This window comes from Cetorhinus maximus, chromosome 6, assembly GCF_964194155.1.
Source record: "Cetorhinus maximus chromosome 6, sCetMax3.hap1.1, whole genome shotgun sequence".
NCBI classification, from domain to species: Eukaryota; Metazoa; Chordata; class Chondrichthyes; order Lamniformes; family Cetorhinidae; genus Cetorhinus; species Cetorhinus maximus.
In genome coordinates this window covers 130,584,762-130,606,473 of record NC_135884.1, presented here as the reverse complement: position 1 = coordinate 130,606,473, position 21,712 = coordinate 130,584,762, and the positions used below count along the sequence as shown (strand labels likewise).

The following is a 21,712-nucleotide window of genomic DNA, read 5'->3' as shown; positions in this document are numbered from 1 at the left end:
AACTTCGGATGGTTTATCTGAGGCTTCCCTCTCAGGAGTTATATGTCCACTAGGCTGCCCAGTAGGAACCTGCAAGTTTGCCTCTTCAACTCTCTTAGGCTCAATAAGTTCTGCAGGTACTTCCAAAGCAAGAGGAGTTCCTTCTACCTGTGGTGCAGACTCCAAAGGGAATGCTTGGCACATCTTGTGGACCTGTTTCTCTTTTCCTGAGGTGATCTATATGTCTCCTGATTATCCGACCTTCAACCGATATATGGTAAGGCAGGGGTCCTGTCACTGCGCTGACTTCGCCTGATAGCCATTTGGGCCCACCTCCAAAGTTCTTCGTGAAAACAGCTTCCCCTACAGTGAGGCTTCTTTCACAACTATGATAATTGTGTTCATTTTTCTGGGCCTCATGACTTCTCTCTACCCTCCCCCCTAAATTTGACCTTATAACGCTTAACCGTGTCCTGAAACATCTCTTCATTAGTGACTGCGGGGGCAATACCGATGGCCGTATGTGGCTTGGTTTTGTAGATAAGCAGGAAGCGCAATAACTTCGTTTCTATAGAGTCCCCCTCTAGTTTTTTCATTCCGGCCTTGAAGGTCTGGACTGCCCTCTTGCCAACCCATTGGATGCAGGGTGGTATGACAAGATCTTGACATGTGTTATGCTGTTGAGGGATGTAAATCTTTGGAACTCCCCACTAGTGAATGCCGTTCCATTGTCAGACACTATTACCTCTGGTAAACCGTGTATCGCAAAACTCTGACACAATCTGTCTATAGTGGCAGCAGATGTGGGTGGTCATCCCTCGTATACATCTATCCATTTGGAATGGGAATCGATAAATAAGAGGAACATTGTGCCAAAAAAGGTCCCACGTAGTCAACACGAAGGCAGACCCATGGCCTTCCTGGCCATTCCCAAGGATGGAGTGGAGCAGAAGGAGGCAGTTTCTGCACCAGTTAGCACTGCATGTAGCTCTTGACCATGTTTTCGATCTCAGTGTCCATCCTTGGCCACCATAAGTAGCTGCGCATCAAATTTTCATTCTGGAAATGCCGGGGTGAGCGCTATGCAAATCTATTAATAATGGTTGTCTTCCTCTGGGAGACTCAATGGCTCTCGCTCCCCACAGAAAGATGCCATGCTGGCAGGTGAACTCGCATCTCCTCTTAAAATAAGGCTTCATTTCATCCGACTTTGGCTCGTTAGACCAACCCTACAAGACTACTTCCCTGACGTGAGACAAAATTGAATCACGGTTGGCCCATTCTCTGATCTGTTTGGTGTTCACTGGTGATGAATCCAGAAAATTTAATAACAAGACAAGCTCTTGAGGGATGGGGACATTCACATTGCTGTCCTTCAGGGGTAATTGGCTCAGCACGTCAGCATTGGCAATTTGGCATCCTGGCCTGTGGATAAAAGTATATTCGTAAGCCACTAGAATCGGTGCCCACCTTTGGATGCGTACCGAGGCGATTGGGGGTATTGCCTTATCTTCCCCAAACAAGTTTAGTAGTGGCTTGTGCTTGGATACTATGGTGAAGTGGCGACCATGGATGTATTGGTGGAATTTCGTAACTCCAAATACGATGGATAAACCTTCTTTTCCTATTTACGAGTATCTTCGTTCTGCCTCATTGAGTGTTCTTGAAACGTAGCCAAAGGACCATTCAGAGACATCCACCAACCGGTGGGAGAGTACAGCCCCTACTCCATAAGGGGATTCATCATATGTTAAAATCAATTTTTTCTTTGGATCGAAATGTACCAACAGAGCTGGTGAACGTAGTAACTGCTTCACTGCCATAAAAGCCTGTTGTTGTGGGGGTTGCCAAGTCCACCTGTGGTTTTTCTTGAGTAACAGTATAATGGAGTCAGTACTGTTGACAAATTTGGAAGAAAACGACCAGAGTAGTTAACCATTCCCAAGGAGGACTTGAGTTCTGTGGCATTTTTCGGGGCTGGTGCCTCACAAATAGCTCTCACCTTGTCTTCTACTGGGTGAAGGCCCTGCGAGTCGACCCTATGACCCAGGTCAATCACTTCTTTTGCTTGGAGGATACATTTTTCCCTTTTCAAACGTACTCTGGCTTGTGAGAAATGCTTCAGCACCTTTTCCAAGTTAGCCAGGTATTCTTCATCAGTCAGTCCTGTTACTAGGACATTATCGAGATAAACTACCACATGGGAAACACCTTGAAGCAAATTTTCTATAGTCTGTTGGAAAATGGCACGAGCCAATGAGACTCTGAAGGGTAACTTGGTATACTGGTACAACCCTCTATGTGTATTGATAGTCACACTATCCCAAGAGGCCCTTTCTAGCGCAACTTGCTGGTAAGCATGGCTCAGGTCGAGTTTCGTATATGCAGTTCCCCCTGCCAGCTTGGAGTCCAATTCATCAATTTTTGGCATAGAGTACCTCTCAAGTCTGGCTACTTTGGTAACGGTCAACTTGTAGTCCCCGCATATTCACACACTCTGGTCAGACTTTAGAACTGGAACTTTGGGCATTGCCCATTCGGAAAATTGTACAGGTTGTAAGACTCCCAACCTTTCCAGTCCAATATCCACCTTTTCTCGTAATGGATAGGGGACTGACTTCGCCCTCAAATATCTAGGGGTTGCTTCGGGATCTGGCTTCCAGTCCCTGAAACTTCCTGAGCTCTTCCCTGAATACAAGGGGATATTTCTGCAATAATTCTTGTCGGTCTTTCATTTTGAGTTGGAAAATCTCAGTCCACTCCAATTTTATTTCCTTAAGCCAGTCCAACCAAGTAGAGTTGGACCCTCCCCTGCTACCACTATCAAGGGTAGGTTAGTAGACTGGCCTCCATATTGTACTGGAACCTTGCTTATCCTTTCACTTGTATGTTTTCACCAATATATGCCTTTAGCCTGCCATATGAGTTTTCCAGCTTTAGTGAGTGGCCTCCTCCGTTCAGATACTTAAACAGGACTGTTCTCCTATGACTGTCTTGGATGCGCCTGTATCCACCTCCATTTGAAGGGGTTTTCTGTTGACTTCTACTGTCACGTAGATTGGCTCTGTTTTACCTATTTTTAACTTGTGCAGGGAGTAAATGTCTGACTCAGTTTCCTCTGGCTCCTCCATTACATAAATTTCACAACTTCTGCCTTTTTGTTTGAACTTTGGCCTTAATCTTTCTTTACGATATCGCATAATGTGCCCATTGCGATGGCAGTAGAAACACTCGGTTCTTTTAAATTGTCATTCATTTGTAGGCTTTCTGGTTCCAATCCTGCTATTATGAACGTGGTTTTTATCCGTTAAGCCATTGCTTTTTGCTGGTCTGTTAATGGCGGCTGTTTCCCACCTTTCCGCGGAGCCCTGCACTTCCGCCAGTGTCTCCCTCCTGACATGAAGAATGATGCCATTTTGTACTCCCTTGATTTCTTCTGAGCCCCTGACCACATTTTCCATTGCGAGTGCCAACTCCAGGGCTTTACTGAAATCCAAATTTGTCCCAGACAGCAACCTCTTTTGAATGGCGTCTTCGTTAATCCCACACACTAATCGGTCTCTTAACATGTCATTAATCGACATCCCAAATTCACAGTGCTCTGTCAATTGTTTTAAGGCTGCTACAAAGCAAGCAACTGTGTCTCCAGAGGCACGACATCTCGAATTGAATTTAAAACACTGGGTTGTTACCAAGGGTTTCAGTTGGAAATGGTCTTTCACTAGATTCACCAACTCATCAAAGCTCTTGGAATCTGGGGTGTTGGGTGCAATATGTCATTGGCCAAAGAGAAAAATGCGAGGCGTTCAATATAATGTGACCAGTCATTGGTGATCTGATCAAACGGTTTGATGCAACCAAATTGTGGCGTATTGGAGGACGATAGCTTCAATGACTATGGTGAGGGTTTACAATTGTCATGTACAAACAATCGGCCTGCAGGGCACAGCTACTTCACTACAGTTGAGTTTTCGCGACTTTCCTTGGTGTCATCGACTGGTGGTGTTTTGCCTCGTCACCAGTTGTTATGTTTTGACTATGGGGACGCTTTGCTCGCGAACCAGTTGCACGTTTATCTGTCGGTAGGCGAGTCGGCAACAATATACAGCAGATGCAGAGACCAATATGAAAGGAAGCACAAGCTATTTATTTACACAAACAACAGAACATTAACATGATGTGTGCTTCTCCAGCCAGATCCAATGCTAGATTAACATTTACGTGGTAGCCCATGCTATACAGCTATTGGGTCTTGCAGTCACATGGTCAATCTGCTCACAGTCTTTTAAAGATGTATTACACCTCAGATTACCATAGCATTCAAATTCTTTAATTCATTCAAGGGCTAATCCAGCTGAGTGACATTTCAGAACTTTCCTGATCTAAACCCAGCTCTGAGCATCATTACCTTCTCAATAGAGTACTTTTCAGTGCATTATTGCACTAGTTGAGGTGAATAGCAGAGATGCATTTAGGAGGAAGCTACATAGTACATGAGCGAGAAAGAAATAGAAGGATATGTTATTGTTCCAATCCCTGTTAGGGACCATTACCTTTTAAAGAGGAATCCAAACACCCAACAATTAACCAACAGAACTACACCACAAGATTTAATGTTCTAAACAAAATGAAAACTTTGTTGTATATCAAAAAGAATTAAACAAAGTAAGGACTATTAACTTAACACACACATTTACAACCACTTATATTATGAACTCAGTTTTATCTTTTACCTCCCTCTTATACTTTACAACAATCCTGAAGGTGCATTCAATTCTGCAGAGACCAATCCAAAGGTATGCCACAGCCCTCCGGAATTCACTTTAATTTTCCTCAGTGTTCCAGCTAGCTTCCGAAGTAAGGCTCTATAAGGGTCCTTCCGTTAGCTTTTTGGTTTCACCTTTTATTTAGTGACCCTCCACTTTTTCTTTAACCACCTCATAACTGTGGATGCCTCAGCTCCTTGTTCTGTTTGCCAGCAGATACCCAACTGGTTTTCCAAAGCTTTCCAAGCTAACCCTGTTGACTGTTTTCTGCCACAAGGCTCTGTGAGGACGACTATAGATTTTTTCCATTAGCTGCAAGCTAAAGCAAATCTTCCAACTGCTTTTCCCTCATGAAATCCAAATTGAGATTGAGCCTCACCCATATGCCACATGGTGAATGATGAGGTTAGTATTTTCTCTACTTGAAGGGCAGGCCTAACTGACTCATCTACTCTGGGCTCATCAAACTGGTGAAATGCAAACCACACCATAGCAAAGCTGCAACTGCCTTTTTTTGTTCCCCAAAATGAACTGCTTGCTTCTGTCAGCAAACATTCACAGATTTTTAAACAAAAGAACCTTCTACCCCTACAGCCCATCTCTATGGGAGCATGGCATGCGCTGGGATCGTCTCAAACAGAAATAATAAACTTAAGAAATAAGAAAAGGAGTAGGCCATTCGACCCCTTGAGCCTGCTCTGCCATTTAATAAGATCATGGCTGATCTGCTGGTGTTTCGAATTCCACATTCCCATATGCCCCCGGTAACCTTTGATTCCCTTACCTAACAAGAATCTATCTACCTCTACCTTAAAAATATTCAATGACCCCCGCCTCCACTGCCTCCTGAGGCAGAGAGTTCCAAAGTCGCACAGCCCTCAGAGAAAAAATTCTCCTCATCTCTGTCCTAAAAGGGCAACCCCTAATTTTAAAACAGTGCGCCCTAGTTTTGGACTCACACACATGAAAAAACATCCTTTCCACGTCCACATTGTCAAGGCCATTCAGGATCTTGTATACTTCAATCAAATCACCCCTCACTCTTCTAAACTCCAGTGGAAACCAGGCCAGTCTGTCCAACCTTTCCTCATTAGACAACCCGCTCATTCCAGGTATCAATCTAGTAGACCTCCTCTGAACCACCTCCAACACATTTACATTTTTTAAATTATTCCTGCCAAAGTGAAAAACTTCACACTTTCCCACATTAAACGCCATTTGCCACATTTTTGCCCACTCACTCAACCTATTATAGCCTTCTGCAACCTCCTTATGTCCTTTACACAATGTACTTTCCTATTTATCTTTGTGTCATCTGCAAATTTAGCTACCATGCCATTGCTCCCCTCTTCTAAGTCATTGATGTAAATTGTAAAAAAGTTGAGACCCCTGCGTGACTCCACTTGTCATATCCTACCAAACCAAAAAAGACCCATTTATGCATACTCTGTTTTCTGCCTGCCAGCCAATCTTATATTCATGCTAATATGTTACCCCCTACACCATGAGCTTGTATTTTCTGTAATAACCTTTGATGTGGCACCTTATCAAATGCCTTCTGGAAATCCAAGTAAAGTATGTTTACAAGCTCCCCTTTATCCACAGTACATGTTACTCCTTCAAAAAATTCCAATAAATTGATTAAACGTGATTTCCCTTTCACAAAACCAAGCTGATTCTTCCCGATTCCCTTGAGCTTTTCTTAGTGCCCAGCTATAACCTCCTTAATGATTGATTCTAACAACTTCTCCACTCAGACATCAAGCTAACTGGCCTATAGTTTTCTGTTTTCTGCCTCGCTCCTTTCTTGAATAGAGGGATTATATTTTCTACTTTCCAGTCTGATGGAACCTTTCCAGAATCTAGCAAATTTTGGAAAATTAACACCAGCACATCTATGACCTCGTTAGCCACCTCTTTTAAGACCCTTGGGGCAGAATCTTGCTCTTGTTGGGCGGGCTCGGTTGGGAAGCCGAGAAGGCGATTTCACGCTGGGGGGCCAATTAAGGAAGGCAATATTAAACTGGCTTGCCCTCCTCCCCCCACCCGCTTGCCTGTGTGGGCTGGGGGAAGAGGGCGAGCACAAACTTTGTGCATGTGCGCAAGTGCACACTTCATAATCTCCCTGAGGCACAGGGCTGCCTCAGGGAGATGACGAGTTATGTAAAAAAAAATAAAGAAATTAAAAATGCTATAAAACATGTCCCCTCATGTGACTGTCACATGAGCAGGGACATGTTATTTAATAAATTTTAAAAATGTTATTTTATTTTTATTTGCTTTAAGAAACCTCACCCCGCCTGTGGATGAGGTTTCCTTAAAAAGTGCAAAGGCCGCTTGGCCTTTTCACCTGCCTGCCAACTGTAAGGTTGGACGGGCAGTGAAAAGTTCTATTTAATTGCTCCTTTAATGGCCTTAACAGGCCTTTTAATTGTCGGCAGGCGCGCTGCCAACTCCGGCACGCACCCGCCGAATGAAATATCACGCGACTGTGCATTGACGTCAGCTCACCCGCCTGCCGAGCTAAAAATCTTGCCCTAAGATATAGTCTGTCAGGACCTGGAGACTTGTCAGCCCACAGCTCCATCAGTTTGCTCAGTACCATTTCCCTAATGATTGCAATTTCACCAAGTTCCTCTCTCCCTTTCACCTCCTGATTGACAGCTATTACTGGAATGTTTTTTGTATCCTCTATAGTGAACACGGAAACAAAATATTTGTTCATTTCTTCCGCCATTTTCTTATTATCTATTATTAACTCCCCACTGTCACTCTCTAGAGGACCAACACTCACTTTGCTTACTCTTTTAGTTTTTAAATACCTGTAGAATCTCTTGCTATCGAAGGGCCTCTTCTGCACTGTGATTCTGTGATCTATCCCACCACTCATCTTTGCGCATTTATATGCTTTTCCCTCAAGTTTGATGCTTTCCTTAACTTTTTTAGTTAACCACGGATGATGGGTCCTCCCCTGAGAATTTTTCTTTTATAGTATGAATATACTTATTCTGAATTTTCTGAAATATCCCCTTAAATGTCTGCCACTGCTTCTCTATTGATCTATCCTCTAGCCTAGTACCCCAGTTCACTTCAGCTAGCTCAGCTTTCTTGTCCACATAATTTCCTTTATTTAAGTTTAAGATACTAATCTTAGATCCATTCTTCTCCCTTTCAAGCTGGATGCAAAATTCAGTCATATTGTGATCACTGCTACATAGGGGTGCCTTTACTCTGAGATCATTAATTAATCCTGTCATATTACACAATACCAAGTCTAATATAACCTGCCCTCTGGTTGGTTCCAGGACATGCTGCTCTACGAAACTCGAAAACATTCTAAGAACTCCTCATCCAGGCTACTACTGCCAGTCTGATTTTTCCAGTTTATATGTAGGTTAAAATTACCCATGATTATTGCCGTCCCTTTATCACAAGCACCCAATATTTCTTCTTGTATACTTTGTCCTACACTCTGGCTACTGTTAGGGGGCCTGTGACTTTTTCCCTTAATATTCCTCATCTCCACCCAAACCGATTCTACATCCTGATCTCCAGAACCAAGGTCATCTCTAAATATTGTACCAATGCCCTCTTTGATTAAGAATGCTATCCCTCCACCTTTACCTAGCTTCCTATTCTTCTTGAATGTCATGTACCCCTCAATATTCAGGACCCAATCCTTGTTGCCCTGCAGCCACGTCTCCATAATTGCATTCAGATCATACTTATTTACTTCATCAATCCATTTACTTTGTCATGAATGCTACATGCATTCAGATACAGCACCTTCAGTTTTTTCTCTGTGTCCCTTCCTGCCATTCTCTGACCCTCATTTCTCATATTAATATTTTGCTCTCCTGTCTTGACTCTACCCCTTGAATAACTACCTCTACCCAAGCTTGATCCCTCACTTATCTTGTTTAGTTTAAAGCCCTCTCTAATTCCCTACATACGTGATTTGCGAGAACACTCATCGCAGCATTGTTCAGGTGTAGACGGTCCCAACGATACAGCCCCCACTTTCTCCAGTACTGAGCCAATGCCCCACAAATCGGATCCCATTTCTTGCACACCAGTCGTTGAACCACGCATTTGTCTCTCTCATCTTATTTGCTCTATGCCAATTTGCACATGGCTCAGATAATAATCTATTTTACCTTCAACACTACTCTTTGAGTCTGTAACCCATATGAAGAAATTATATTTCTAATGGATGTAATTGCCCTCTCCAGATTTCCTGGGACAACAAAGAGGTCCAGAGATGAGTCACCCAGTGTTTTAAGTTTTTTTTAGCACTATCAACTCCGACTTTGTAAGATAAATACAGGTTAATTAAACCTAGAATTGTTTGATATGCCATAACATTAGGTTTGGTTATCAGTTTCTTAACTAGGCTTTTCCATATATCTTACTATATTCTAAAACTAATTCCTAAAACTAAAAGTTATATTCTAAAACATATGAACTATGAAATAGATATTCGCAGCACTATAGAGTGATATAATGTAAGTTGGGAGCTAGTGGGAGGAGACTTCTGGGTTAATAGCCTGTTTCAATGCTCTGAAATTCTACAGTAACTGTTGGAATCTCCTTTCTCCAACCTGTCAGCAGTACTGTGAAACTGAACCACTTCTGTACCAATTGTGAATCTTGATGGGTGAGCTAGAAAGGTGTAAGAAAAGTAGTGTTTCGTAATCAGGGAACTCACTTCTGATTTATATTTCTGGGGAATTAATGTACTTTAGGCCACATTATACCTTTTCTATATATATGCTCAACAGTTGAATGTTTCACATAAAATTAGATCTAGAAATAATAATAATCTGTTGCATAGCTCACACCACACAATGGGATAATTTTTTACTTACCTAACCCACTGGGGGCAGGGGTGGGAGGGTCAGAGCCCAAACGGTGGGAGAACTTGGAAGCCAGAATACCCTCTCCACAGCATGCACTTGACATCACTGATCGGTTCCCCAACTGGAAGCCAGGCTTGGCTTCCAGTCAGATGGGAAACCGATCAGTGAAGACCACGGGAACGAGTAAATCCGCAGTGGGGGTTGAAGGACATGTCAATCGAGTGAGGTGCTAAATGAACAGATCACAGGAACGGATCAGAGACCAGTGAGGTGGTGGTGGGGATGGAGGCTTCAGTTCAGAAGCCCCAGGTTGTAGGGGGAGTGATATCTAAGCCAAATGGAGGCCTGGCGATGCAGTCAGAGGCTTCAGCGGGGAGATCAAAAACCTGATAGGGTGGGATCGGTAGCCTCAGGAGGGTCGGAGGACTTGTGGGGGAAGGTCATGGCCTTACAGGGGCTTACATGTGAGGGGCTCCCAATCACAGGGGGGCTCCTCAGGCAGGCACACTAGATCCAGAAATGTAAAGGCACTCACCTCCTGGATCTGCAATCCTTTACTTGGATGTAGGTGTTGTGTTTCCTGAGTTTTGGGTGCCCTAACCAATCAGAGTTAAAGTCAAAAAGCTGAATGACAATGAGGCTCAAATTTACAGTACTAAACAGCCTCCTTAGAGCAGGTTGACTGCCCGCCACATTTCCATCTCAGTTTAAGCCAGAAGTGGGCAAGTTGGAGGCGGGTTTTGGCTAGAAATGTGATTTTTGAAACTTTAATTCCATCCCAACACAAACACACTTCTTTCTTAAGTTAAAATTCCTAATATTCCTAAATTTGACAATAATTAGAAAATATTTAATACTGGGAGTAGGAAATAAGGATGTTAATATCAGTCTCAGGGGGATTTTCTTTAGACCATTGGGTCAGTACATTGTCGGTCCAATGGAGGGAGATTCATGCTGTAACATCTTCATGTCATAATTAACCTGAGAGCATTCAATTCTGTCAGCAAGTACAAAACATTCTATTTCTCCGGCTCACAATCACTTTGATGATCACGAACCATGAAAAAAACAATTAGATCTCACAAAAAAGTCACGTTTTTGAAATGTTTCATTTGAATATTGCTGCAATTATACCACCTCCAAAAGTGTTCACATTTTAGAATTGATGACTGATCTATGCTGTCTATTTTATACTCAACAGACGATGCTTTCACCATATTGAGCACTTTAATATCAAACGTCTGCATACATTATAAATAATGACAGGCACTTAGGCAAGCTGTTAAACAAATCTGTCTTAGTTAATAGCACTCTTCTTACTTGCAATTGCCTTTCATAATTTACATCAAATATATCCAGAAGCAATAAAACATCACTTACCTGTAACGAACACTGGTTCAAATCACTTGTAGTTGTATTTTGTGCCAAATTATGCAAACAAATCCCAAGGCTTTTTTTTTAAAAATGTTGCCATGGCATATGGAATATAACACTTACAGTACAATATGATTGTGTTTTATCTGAACAGTACAGAATATTTGTGATCGTTTTCATGTATGTGAAAGATGTGTTATAGAAATATTTTATACATCTTCAGTTATTTTTATGGTACTGTATCAAAACTAGGAGTGAGCATGTGATAGAATGCAACACCTTTCAGGTGCAACTTGGGCAATTGGTTTTGTCTTCAGAGATTGTCATCATGTTTTAGGCATGAAGGAAACAATACCCATTTCATTTTCATACTCTGGACCAAAATGGGATATGCTACTACAGCAACTCTTTATACAGTGACAAGCCTAATAACAAAGAAAGGCTGTAGACATTTTAACCACTGTTCCTTTCTAATTACATTCATGCATCTTGATCTTTAAACCAACCAATCAAGGACATAGACCACAAAACCAAGAAGATGACGAAGAATTAGGGACACTTGCTTTGATTTGCTTTCACCTTAAGCTGACCTTGAGCCCCATTCTGTACATATCAGTGTTAGAGATGATCATGGATATGCATTTGCCCATTTTGCAATGCGCATTTGTGTCAGATTTGTATCTAAAAAGCGCTGAACTGATTCCAAACAGGATAAAAACAGCACAATTATGGTAATTCAAGAAAAAGATTCCGAGCAGGAGCTTAGAATTTAAGGTATTAGTTTGCCAATGGCAGAAACATGAGTTTTTAGGGCTCAGGTTAGGTGATATGTCGTCAAAAATAAGTGTCCTTGATTTTGGTTGTTTGTTGCACAAATGCCAGTCATTTTTATTATAATTTTTTCAAAAATGAAAGCTATATACTTCAGACAACATGTGGCTCATTTTAAACCCTGCCAAGCAGAAACCAAGAGTTAAAACGGAGCAGGGGATTCTGTTCCTACCCCTATCTGGCCACCTGAAATTTGAAATTTCAGGCAGCAAGGACACCCGCCCAAAGCATTAATTATGCAAATCAGTCTCTAATGATGTCATGGAATCATAGAATAGTTACAGCATAAAAGAAGGCCATTCAGCTCATCATGTCTATGTCTGCCTTCTGCAAAATCAATTCAACTAGTCCCAGTCCCCCTCCTTTTTCCCCATAACACTGCAAAATTTTCTGTTCAGATAATTACACAATTCTCTTTTGAAGGCCTCAATTGAATCATGCCTCCAGCACATTCCCACGCAGTGCATTCCAGATCCTAACCACTTGCTGCATAGAAAGATTTTTCCTTATGTAGCTGTTACTTCTTTTGCCAATCACTTTAAATCAGTGTCCTCTGGTTCTGGATCCTTCTGCCTATCTAGTATGTCCAACCCCTCATGATTTTGAAGACCTGTATCAAATCTCCTTTTAGTCTTCTCTTTTCCAAGGAGAACAGCCCCAGCTTCTCCAAGAAGGCTAATGGAATGCTATCCTTTATTATGAGAGGAATTGCACATAAAAGTAAGGATGTCATGCTTCAATTATACAGGGCATTGGTGAGACCACATCTCAAATACTGGGCAGAATTTTGCCCTTGATGGGCAGGCAGGCCCCACCGGCTCAGCGGCAGGCGGGCAGCCAATCCCCGCCGCCGAAACGGGCCCCGCCGCCATTTTAAGTGGGCGGGCCAATTAAAACCCGCCCCGCGGCTGCCCGATGAGAAGCACTATGTGCTTCCTGTGCCGGCGGGGGGGAATTCCCCAACTGCCAAACATCTCCCTGAGACTAAGTGCTGCCTCAGGGAGAGTGCTGACAGTGTTTGAAAGTTTAAAAATAGAAAAATAAAAAAATTATTAACATGTCCCCCTCATGTGACAATGTCACACGAGATGGGACATCTTAATAAATATCACAGAAACTTTATTAAAGTTTTTAAAAATCGACATGAAACCTCATCCCGCCGGTGAATGAGGTTCCATGTTTTTTCAGAAGCCTGCTGGGGCTCCTGGCCTGCCCGCCAGCCTTAAGGTTGGACGGGCAGGGCCTTTAATTGATTTAACTACCCTGTCAATGGCCTCAATTGGCCACTGATAGGTCGGCGGGAGGACAGCTAATCGCGCTGTCCCCCCGCCTTCCTGAAGATTTAAGTGGGGCGGGGTGATGTCGGGGGTTCTCCCCCAACGTCATCCCACGTCGGCGAGGAGGCCCCGCCCCCAGCTCGCCGACGGAAAACTTCTGCCCACAGTGTGCAGTTTTGGTCTCATTATTTAAGGAAGAATGTAAATGCATTGGAGATGGTTCAGAGGAGGTTTACTAGATTGATACCTGGAATGAGCAGGTTATCTTATGAGGAAAGGTTGGACACACTGGGCTTGTTTCCACTGGAGTTTAGAAAATTAAGGCTTGACTTGATTGAAGTATATAAGATCCTGAACAGTCATGAAAAAGTGGACGTGGAAATGATGGTTCCTCTTGTCGGTGAGTCCAAAAGTAGGGTACACTGTTTTAAAATTAGGGGTCGTCCTTTTAGGACAGAGATGAGGAGAATTTTTTTCACTTGGAGGGTTGTGCAGGTTTGAAACTCCCTGCTCAGGAGGCAGTGGAGGCAGGGTCACTGAATATTTTTAAGGCAGAAGGGGATAGATTCTTGTAGGCAAGGGAATCAAAAGTTATTGGGGGTAGATGGGAATGTAGAGCTCGAAACAAACAGATCAGCCATGATCTTATTGAATGGCGGAGCAGGCTCGAGTAGCCGAGTGGCCTACTTCTGCTCCTATCTTGTAAGTTTGTATGTAACCTATCCGTGTAATAAAGCATTCTTTTAAATCTTTTCTGCACTCTTTCTAATGCCTTCACATAAAGTGTGGTGCCCAAAACTGGACACAATACTCCAGTTGAGGCCAAACCAGTGTTTTATAGGTTTATCATAATTCCCTTGTTTTTGTATTCGATGTCCCTATCTATAAAGCCCAGGATTCCGTATGCTTTATTAACTACTTTCTCAAACTCCCCTGTCATCTTCAATAATTTGTGCACCTCTACCCCCAGTGTTTCTTCTTACCTGGAACCAGAAATCTACAAGCACCTCCTACTCTGCAAAGTGTTCATTTTGCACCTGCCCTACTTCACTGAGTACAACTATTTATTCATGTGTTTTAAAAGCACCATGTAATATGGCACAGAAGCAATTTTCAAAAGCTTATATCCCAGCAGCATTTTTTCAGTTCCACTTTAACGATAAAAATGTTTATGAAAACTGTTTATGATTTCACAACACCTAGCACACAGCGGAAATATTTCATCTGCATCACATTCTTTTACTCTCCAATGCCTATTCTGCTCAAAATAACAAATTAATAGATTGATTTATTACAGAAATTCTGATATACATTAACTACAGACAATAGTAGCAATGGTTTCTTTGATTTCAAGAATTTCTTTTTTTACAATTATCAAGTCTTTTTTTAATTTTTTAAATGAGATTCTCACTTTGCACATTGTATTTCAAAGCAGCAAAAATATAAAATAAATTTTCTTCCCACCTGGATCCATAAATTTACAAGCAGCTCTAAAGCTGCAAGCCCCTTCCCCAAAGTGATTAACTTCTAATTGATCTCAGGATGCAGTGTATAGATAGCACTTGGGGAATGTGACTTTAAAGGCCGGGCCACATTACATTCAGATCTAACCTCAGCAGCAGAATAATTGTTTTATAACGATAGGAGTATTATAGCGTGTATCATCCAACTTTCCAAGAGGTGCCTCCTGGTGACTCACCAGTGATCTGAAAAAATGTGTATGCACCACAAAAATTAATTGCTTGTTCACATACTTGTAGAAAAAAACTGACTTACTTAATTTGCACTTGTTTTTATTGCCTACAGCTCACTACGATCAATGAGGAGAACCTTCAGCAGCACAGGGAACTTGAGAAAGCCCAAGGCTCTTGCTGCCAACTGGAACTTTGATTAGGAATCTGCAGCCTGGGAGTCCAGACTGAGCCTGGGCACAGGCCACAGTTATCTGTTCAGCCACTGAAGCAGTTTTAAGAAGAGTTTTTTTTTAATCTTTGTCGTGCTGTTCCAAACCATATTTGAATAGATGATCTTTCCAAAAAGCAGAAATTAAGTGCACGAAAACTGGATTCAAACATCAAATGGCCTGACAGCTCAGATACAAAAGGGCAACAAAAATAGGCAGATCATTACATAGAATAGGGGGAGTAAAATCGATGGCGTTTGGTGCCAAAGAGATGGAGAGTGAATAGGAGCCCATCTTACACCCTGCCTGACTTTCTTGTCCATTGGCATTCAAGTTCCATCAATAGGGCTGTTACGTACATTAAAATTGTAACTCAATGGCCAAAATTAGCAGTGCATTTTTTAAAGTGATTTATTTCCTAATTTCCTTTGATTAATGATCCCTTTGATTTGCATAGGTTCCAGCAGACATGAGACCTTGTTGTGCCCATTTTCTGGATGGGAAATAGATACAGAAGTCTAATTTAGGGAACTAAGCTCACAATTGGTGCAAGCACTATGGATGTGCCCCTGGCAGCTGTTGAAACAAGGGTCAAATCCCTTGAATAAGCTAAGAGCCTAACACCTGTTTTGCGACCCTAGCTGGAATAGGGTTTGCCTTGGGCACTTAAGGGGGCTGGGCCTGCAAAGTTCAGGATTTCCATCTGCAAGCGACCTAAATGGACTGATGGCCCTTCAAAGGAACTTTAGGTCACTACCAAAAAGGTACAAAAACTGCATCAAAGCTGCAGGCCATTGCTCTCACGACACCCCCTCCCGATTGGACCAAATCTGGAACTTTTCTGGTCTGTTTAACTCAGTAATATACCATGCAGTATGTTGTCACTTTGAGTCAACTATGAAATGATTTGCGATTCTAATTACACTTTCTTTAACCAATCTACCTGGTTAGAGTGTTTCCAATGTAGATGACAAAGGAACGAAGGGATTATTAGAAGTAACCCATCACTTAAACATTTTTCAGTGAAAGTGATTGATTACACAAGTAACCTTTTCTATTTTGTTCTGCTTATTGCAGGATTCTTAATTTTTACACAGGTTAGCGCAATGCTGTGTGATATAGAAACCAGGAGTGGCACCAGTAAAATTAGTGTTTTTGTTTTATTTTTATACTGAAAAAAATAAGGGCAGTATTTTTTAATTGAAATCCAAAACAAAGTCTTCATTTAAGGAGTCCTACTGGTGGTCTTTGAATTAATCTTTGAAAACATTGCACCCCACAGTTTGAACCTTGGTAATATTTTTTAAACTGTGCAAGATGTCCTATATTTGTTAATATTGCCACTCAGTCTATCCAAGTGTCTCAACATGTTTACCGAAAATCGGAGAGGGGCAATCCATTTACTCATTCCAGTCTTAAGAACCTATTGTTTTCCAAGCAGCAGACTGAATCACCAAGAACAATATCAAAACTTAAAACTATTGTAAACTCATAATCTCATGATGTATATTGTCTACAAACTTCATTAAATTATTTCCCACTTCAAATGCACTTTTGTCAGTGCTATTATGCTATCACCACTTTGGTGTTCAATTTCTGTGCTATTCTGCCAGTCTCCTGCCATAACCTCAGCAGTAAAGTCAATGAAACACCGAAAAATACAGTGTAAATCCATCTGCAGAAATTAATCCTCATGAATAGTTATGGTCAATCGTTATTAAGTACCGCTCACGAGACTTGCCTGCATTTAATTTTTGTTTATTTTAATATTTTAACTGATACCATCAACTGACAGTAAAATCCTCTGCTGGTCTGGTGGCTCTCAACTCAGGATAGCACACAGGCAGAACCGGTTTGTATTTTTGTGCAATGGAAGAAAGAGAGCTGTACCCTTCCTGCAGGACTTGTGCATCAAGCGAGTAAGAAGTCTATTTCAAGCTCAGATCTTCACATATTGAATGTATGTGCAAATAAGATTTCAAACAAAAAGGATTTCTCATTTATTACCAGTTATCTACTTAATTTATTAGCAGAGTTTTCAGCTTGCTATAAATAAGAGAAATCAAATTGAATAGTTCTTTTAAAATTGATTATTCTATAGCTCCATGATTATGAAGAGGGAAACTTTATTACCGTGCTTATGGTTAGTATTCAATAGGATGATGGACTGGAACCTTATTTCCATCATATATATATGATGCTTTTTTGCACAATCCAGATTTTTGTAACCTGTTTATACCTTTTACCTGTGTGTAACTATTAGTCCTGTTCGTAGACTCTATAGAACATAGCATTTATCTTGAAATTGATATATTTTCCATGCACTATGGATGTAATAATAAACTGACAATCATAAAAATCTCCAACATAGATAATAAATGATCAGCTGATAATTCTGTGTGTTTGTAATTAGATAAAGCAAGCCTATTGGAGCCATTTTACAGTCTGGATGTTCTCATTTACCTTTGTGCAGTGCTTTCATATGATAAAATCTCAAAACCATTTGCAGTAATATAGTCAGGAGTCTGTTGCTGATTAATACCATGGCTAGATAACAATATACAGACACATATTTGCTACATAGAGGTCTCAATCTCAGCACTACCCTTAAAGGAAAAACTGAAAATTTGAGCACATATCTAAACAACCCACTCTTGCACATTTCCCATCGGCCAAAAGATGTGATAGGCAGGGTCAGTGGAACACATACTCATCATTGTGTGATGCCCAATTTGGTGTGAGCTTAGTTTGTTTTAATTCAGATATAGAATGTGGTGCCATTGACAAGACCTTCTTGAACCACTGAGGTCCATTTGATGTAGGTGCATCTTCTGTGATGTTCGGGAGGGAGTTCCAGGATCTACAAAACAACGGTGAAGGAGCATGTGATATCACATGATATCACATCATAGGATGGTGTTCCCATGTCTTGGAGGGGGGACTTGCAGTTGGTAGTATTCTGATGCATCTGCTGCCCTTGTCCTTCTAGGTAGCAGAGGTCACAGGTTTGGAAGGTGCTGTCAAAGGAGTCTTGATAAGTTGCTGCAGTATACACTGCTGCCACTCTGCGTCAGTGGTGGAGGGAATGAATGTTTATGATGGCAGATGGAGTGCAAATCAAGCAGGCTACTTTGTCTTGGATGGTGTTGAGCTTCTTAAGTGTTGTTGGAACTGCACTCACCCAGGCAAGTGGAGAGTATTCCATCACACCATATATAATTTGAGTTAGCAGCAAGTGCACTGAGTAACATGAAACGTTGGGGTATAGTTTATACCAAACAACATATGAAATAGGAACAGGAATAGACATTCAGCCCTTTGAGCTTGCTCTGCCATTCAATAAGATCAAAGCTGATCATCTATCTCAACTCCATCTTACTGCAGTATCCCTATAGCCTGTGATTCCCTTGATGTCCAAGTATCTATTAATCTCTGCCATGAATATACTGAACATCCACAGTCCTCTAAGATACAGAACTCCAAAGATTCATAACCCTTTGATTGAAGAAATTTCTTCTAATTTGATCCTAAATGCCAATCCCTTATGCAAAAACTGTGACCGATAGTACTAGACTCCCCAGTTAGGGGAGACATCCTCCCCAGCATCTATCCTGTCATGCCACTTAAGAATTTTATACGCCTCAATGAGATCACCTCTTCTAAACTCTAGGGGCCACTAGCCTAATATACTCAATCTCTTCTCAACAGTCTCGTCATCCCAGGAATCAGTCTAGTGAACCTTCTTTACACACCTCTTAAGGCAGGTATATCATTCCTAAGGTGAGGTCAGGCGTAGTCTCAACCAGGATCATTTTATTTCCCGCAAGACTTCTTTACACATATACTCCAATCTCTTTGTAATAAAACACCGGGCCAACTCTTCATCTAGGGCTGTGAAAACCCAAACTGCACACTTTCGCAGCTTGCAAACGACCCATGTGCGACTTCATACTCCATTTTTGTCTTTTCACACATGTCAGGTTTGCAGTGCATTTTAGAGCTACTATGAAGTGCATGAGGAGTGTGGATGTGGAGGAGGGCCAGTTAGAAGGCTCACCTCGGTTCTCCAACACACCAGCCCAGCTCTCAACATTGATCCAAAGCTGTCTAAACCTCACCCCACACCTCCCTCACCCCCACCCAAACCCCATTCCAGGCCCTGTCCCTTCAGATCACCCATGGCCCTCTACACCTTCGTGTGCCCTCAATGCAGCCTCAGATCCTCTGCCCCCTCCATGCCCACATGTATCCTCCATGTCCCCTCAGATCACCCATGCCTCCTCTATTCCACCCTCTATCCACCATGCCTCTCCATTCTCCTCTTTGCCACTATGTGTCCTCCATGCCCCCCTTAGATCACCCATGACATCCTTGCTCCCCATGTTTCCTCCATAGCCATTCACCGAGTGTGCATCATGAACATTCATCAGGAGCCATGCAGTAACAGTGGGAATTACTTCAAAATCATTGGAAAAGCATCAAGCCTCTAAAAATCTAAGAAAACCCTGAATGCAAACACAGTATCATAGGCAAAAAAGCCTCAAGGGGAAAAAAACCCTGCAATCCTTTAAGTGCCTGTTAGGTTTGTAAACAGACAAGGAACCACATCAAAGCCACATTCTGTTATTGTATGCTTGTAAAAGTTTCAATATTTCTAAGACTACCTGCAGAACTTTTGAAATGCAGCCAAGCATTCATAATGGAGCAGCTGTCATAAAATCTTCCAGCTCCATTGACAAAACAAATGTCGATTTCAAAGGTGAGTGCCTGTTAATCAATGGAGGAGCAGGTCCAGGTCATCTTTTTCTATCTTCAGAAGCAATTTTTTTTAAAATAGCCAGATCTGGTAGTCCAATTAAATCAGAGCTCAAAAATATGACTGAAGCAGACACCTTTTTATATCTTCCACTGCATTATGGTGCATTCACCATTGGAAAAGTACTGTAATGCATGTGAACAATTACACAATGCTGTTCAATGTAAAAGTCAACATACCTTTAAAGCACAGATCCCTATCCTTATAAAACACACCTGCATTACAATACCACGCCTAATTGTGACATTTGAAGGGTGCAAAAATATTTCACACTTACCTTCCAGAATGTTCCCAACTCCTCAGCAGGCTTTCCATTTTCTTCACAAACTCTCAAATCTGGTGTGCTTTTAATGGGCTTCCAACCACACTTAGTGCATTTGGGTGGAAGGAATATGGAGGCCCCTCCTTTTCGATGCCTTGGAAAACAAAGTCTAAATAGGATAGAGGAGCTCACAATCTTTATTGTAATTTGCCATTTACACATCTGTACTGCAAGTTTATTTGATTAACGTATTTTGCCCCAGTCTTGTAAAAAAAAACAAATGTGGGTTTCTTACAAGCATAGACTGGAGAAAGTATTTTGTATCTGTCTTCATGGTAGATGACACATACGACATTGTGGGGAACTGAGGATCGAGTCAGAATGAGAAATTAGTGTTAGTAAAGAAATAGTACTGGAGAAATTAATGGGACTTTCACTCCACCACTGACACACAATGGCAGCAGTGTGTATTTCTTTCTTAGGGATACAGATTCACAAATCGTTAAAGGTAGCAACACAGGAAAACAAGGCTGTAAAAAAATGGAAGCAAAGTACTGGGGTTCATTTCTAGAAAAATAGAATTGAAAGACAGAGGAGTTATGTTAAACTTGCATAGAACTTTGGTTAGACAACACTTAAAAGTACTCTGCATAGTTCTGCTCTCCATATTATAAAAGGAAATAGAGGCACTGGCAAAGGTACAAAAAAGATTTATAACTGTGATCGGAGACCTTTATATGTGAAAAGGATTTCTTCTCACTTCTCTTGATTCTTCCAATGAGAATCCTGAGACTATGTCGCATTGCTACTTATTCCCTGCAAATCTTACCCTCAGAAGAAAGGAAAAAAGTAAATTGGAAACATTATATTAATTTTGTCTGACTTGTGTGATACACATGGTGTGCGCACTTCAAAATTTAGCTCATTATCTTTTTTCTATTGCATGTTTTTTGTCAGCAAAATAACTCTGGTTCTTTTTTCATTGTGTTTAAAGCACAATCCTATTTGGCGGATTGGACTAGCTCCTGAAGCAATTAAACACCTATGCTAGTTGATGCCCTTAAGCAATTTTTTTTCTCTCTCAACCCATTTTAAGGCTGAATAACGGAGACCAATTATAAGAATCTAACACAGGTGGCATTTTAAAGAAATAAATTAAACTGGCTGAATCATTGTCTGTAGAGCTGTCTCTTTTGAAACTTAACGACTAACCTATTTATTCTGACGCCTTTACACTGTTCCTAAAACATTTGTACTGGGCTGGGCTAACTGTTATGCCTTTTTTATACCCACTTTGTCAACGTGAATGAAATGCACTGAAAGAAACTGTCTTGGTCATGACAGATAGATTATGCAGGTGTAAAATAACTGGGTGCTCCAACTTGCTCAAGCCCACAGGAAGGTATATGTGGTGTCACCAGTGCATAGATGGATGGATGCTGTTATGTTCTGAGTCTTGAAGAAAGCCAGAGCTGCCAGTCACTCACAAAGCATACCTACTTAACAGCTCATTGCTGGTAAGCAGGTATAAAGATTGTCTCCTTATGACGCATGCTGGATTATGAGATCATTTCCAGCAAATGCAACATTCATTAAACCAGCACTTGAAAGGATGTGAAGCTGTAGAAGTCACTTTAGATTCTGT

The 21,712-nt window shown here is 41.4% G+C and overlaps 1 protein-coding gene across 1 annotated transcript in view; it reads left to right on the top strand.

Annotated features, from left to right (window-relative positions):
• The window catches only part of pmfbp1 (polyamine modulated factor 1 binding protein 1), a 967,668-nt gene extending 951,135 nt beyond the window's left edge, over positions 1 to 16,533 (top strand). Inside the window, exon 44 of the mRNA XM_078544531.1 lies at positions 14,893 to 16,533. Within this exon, the coding sequence (XP_078400657.1) occupies positions 14,893 to 14,980 (88 nt within the window). The 3' untranslated portion in view covers positions 14,981 to 16,533. The remainder of the gene's footprint in view (positions 1 to 14,892) is intronic.
• Positions 16,534 to 21,712: the final 5,179 nt, after the last annotated feature.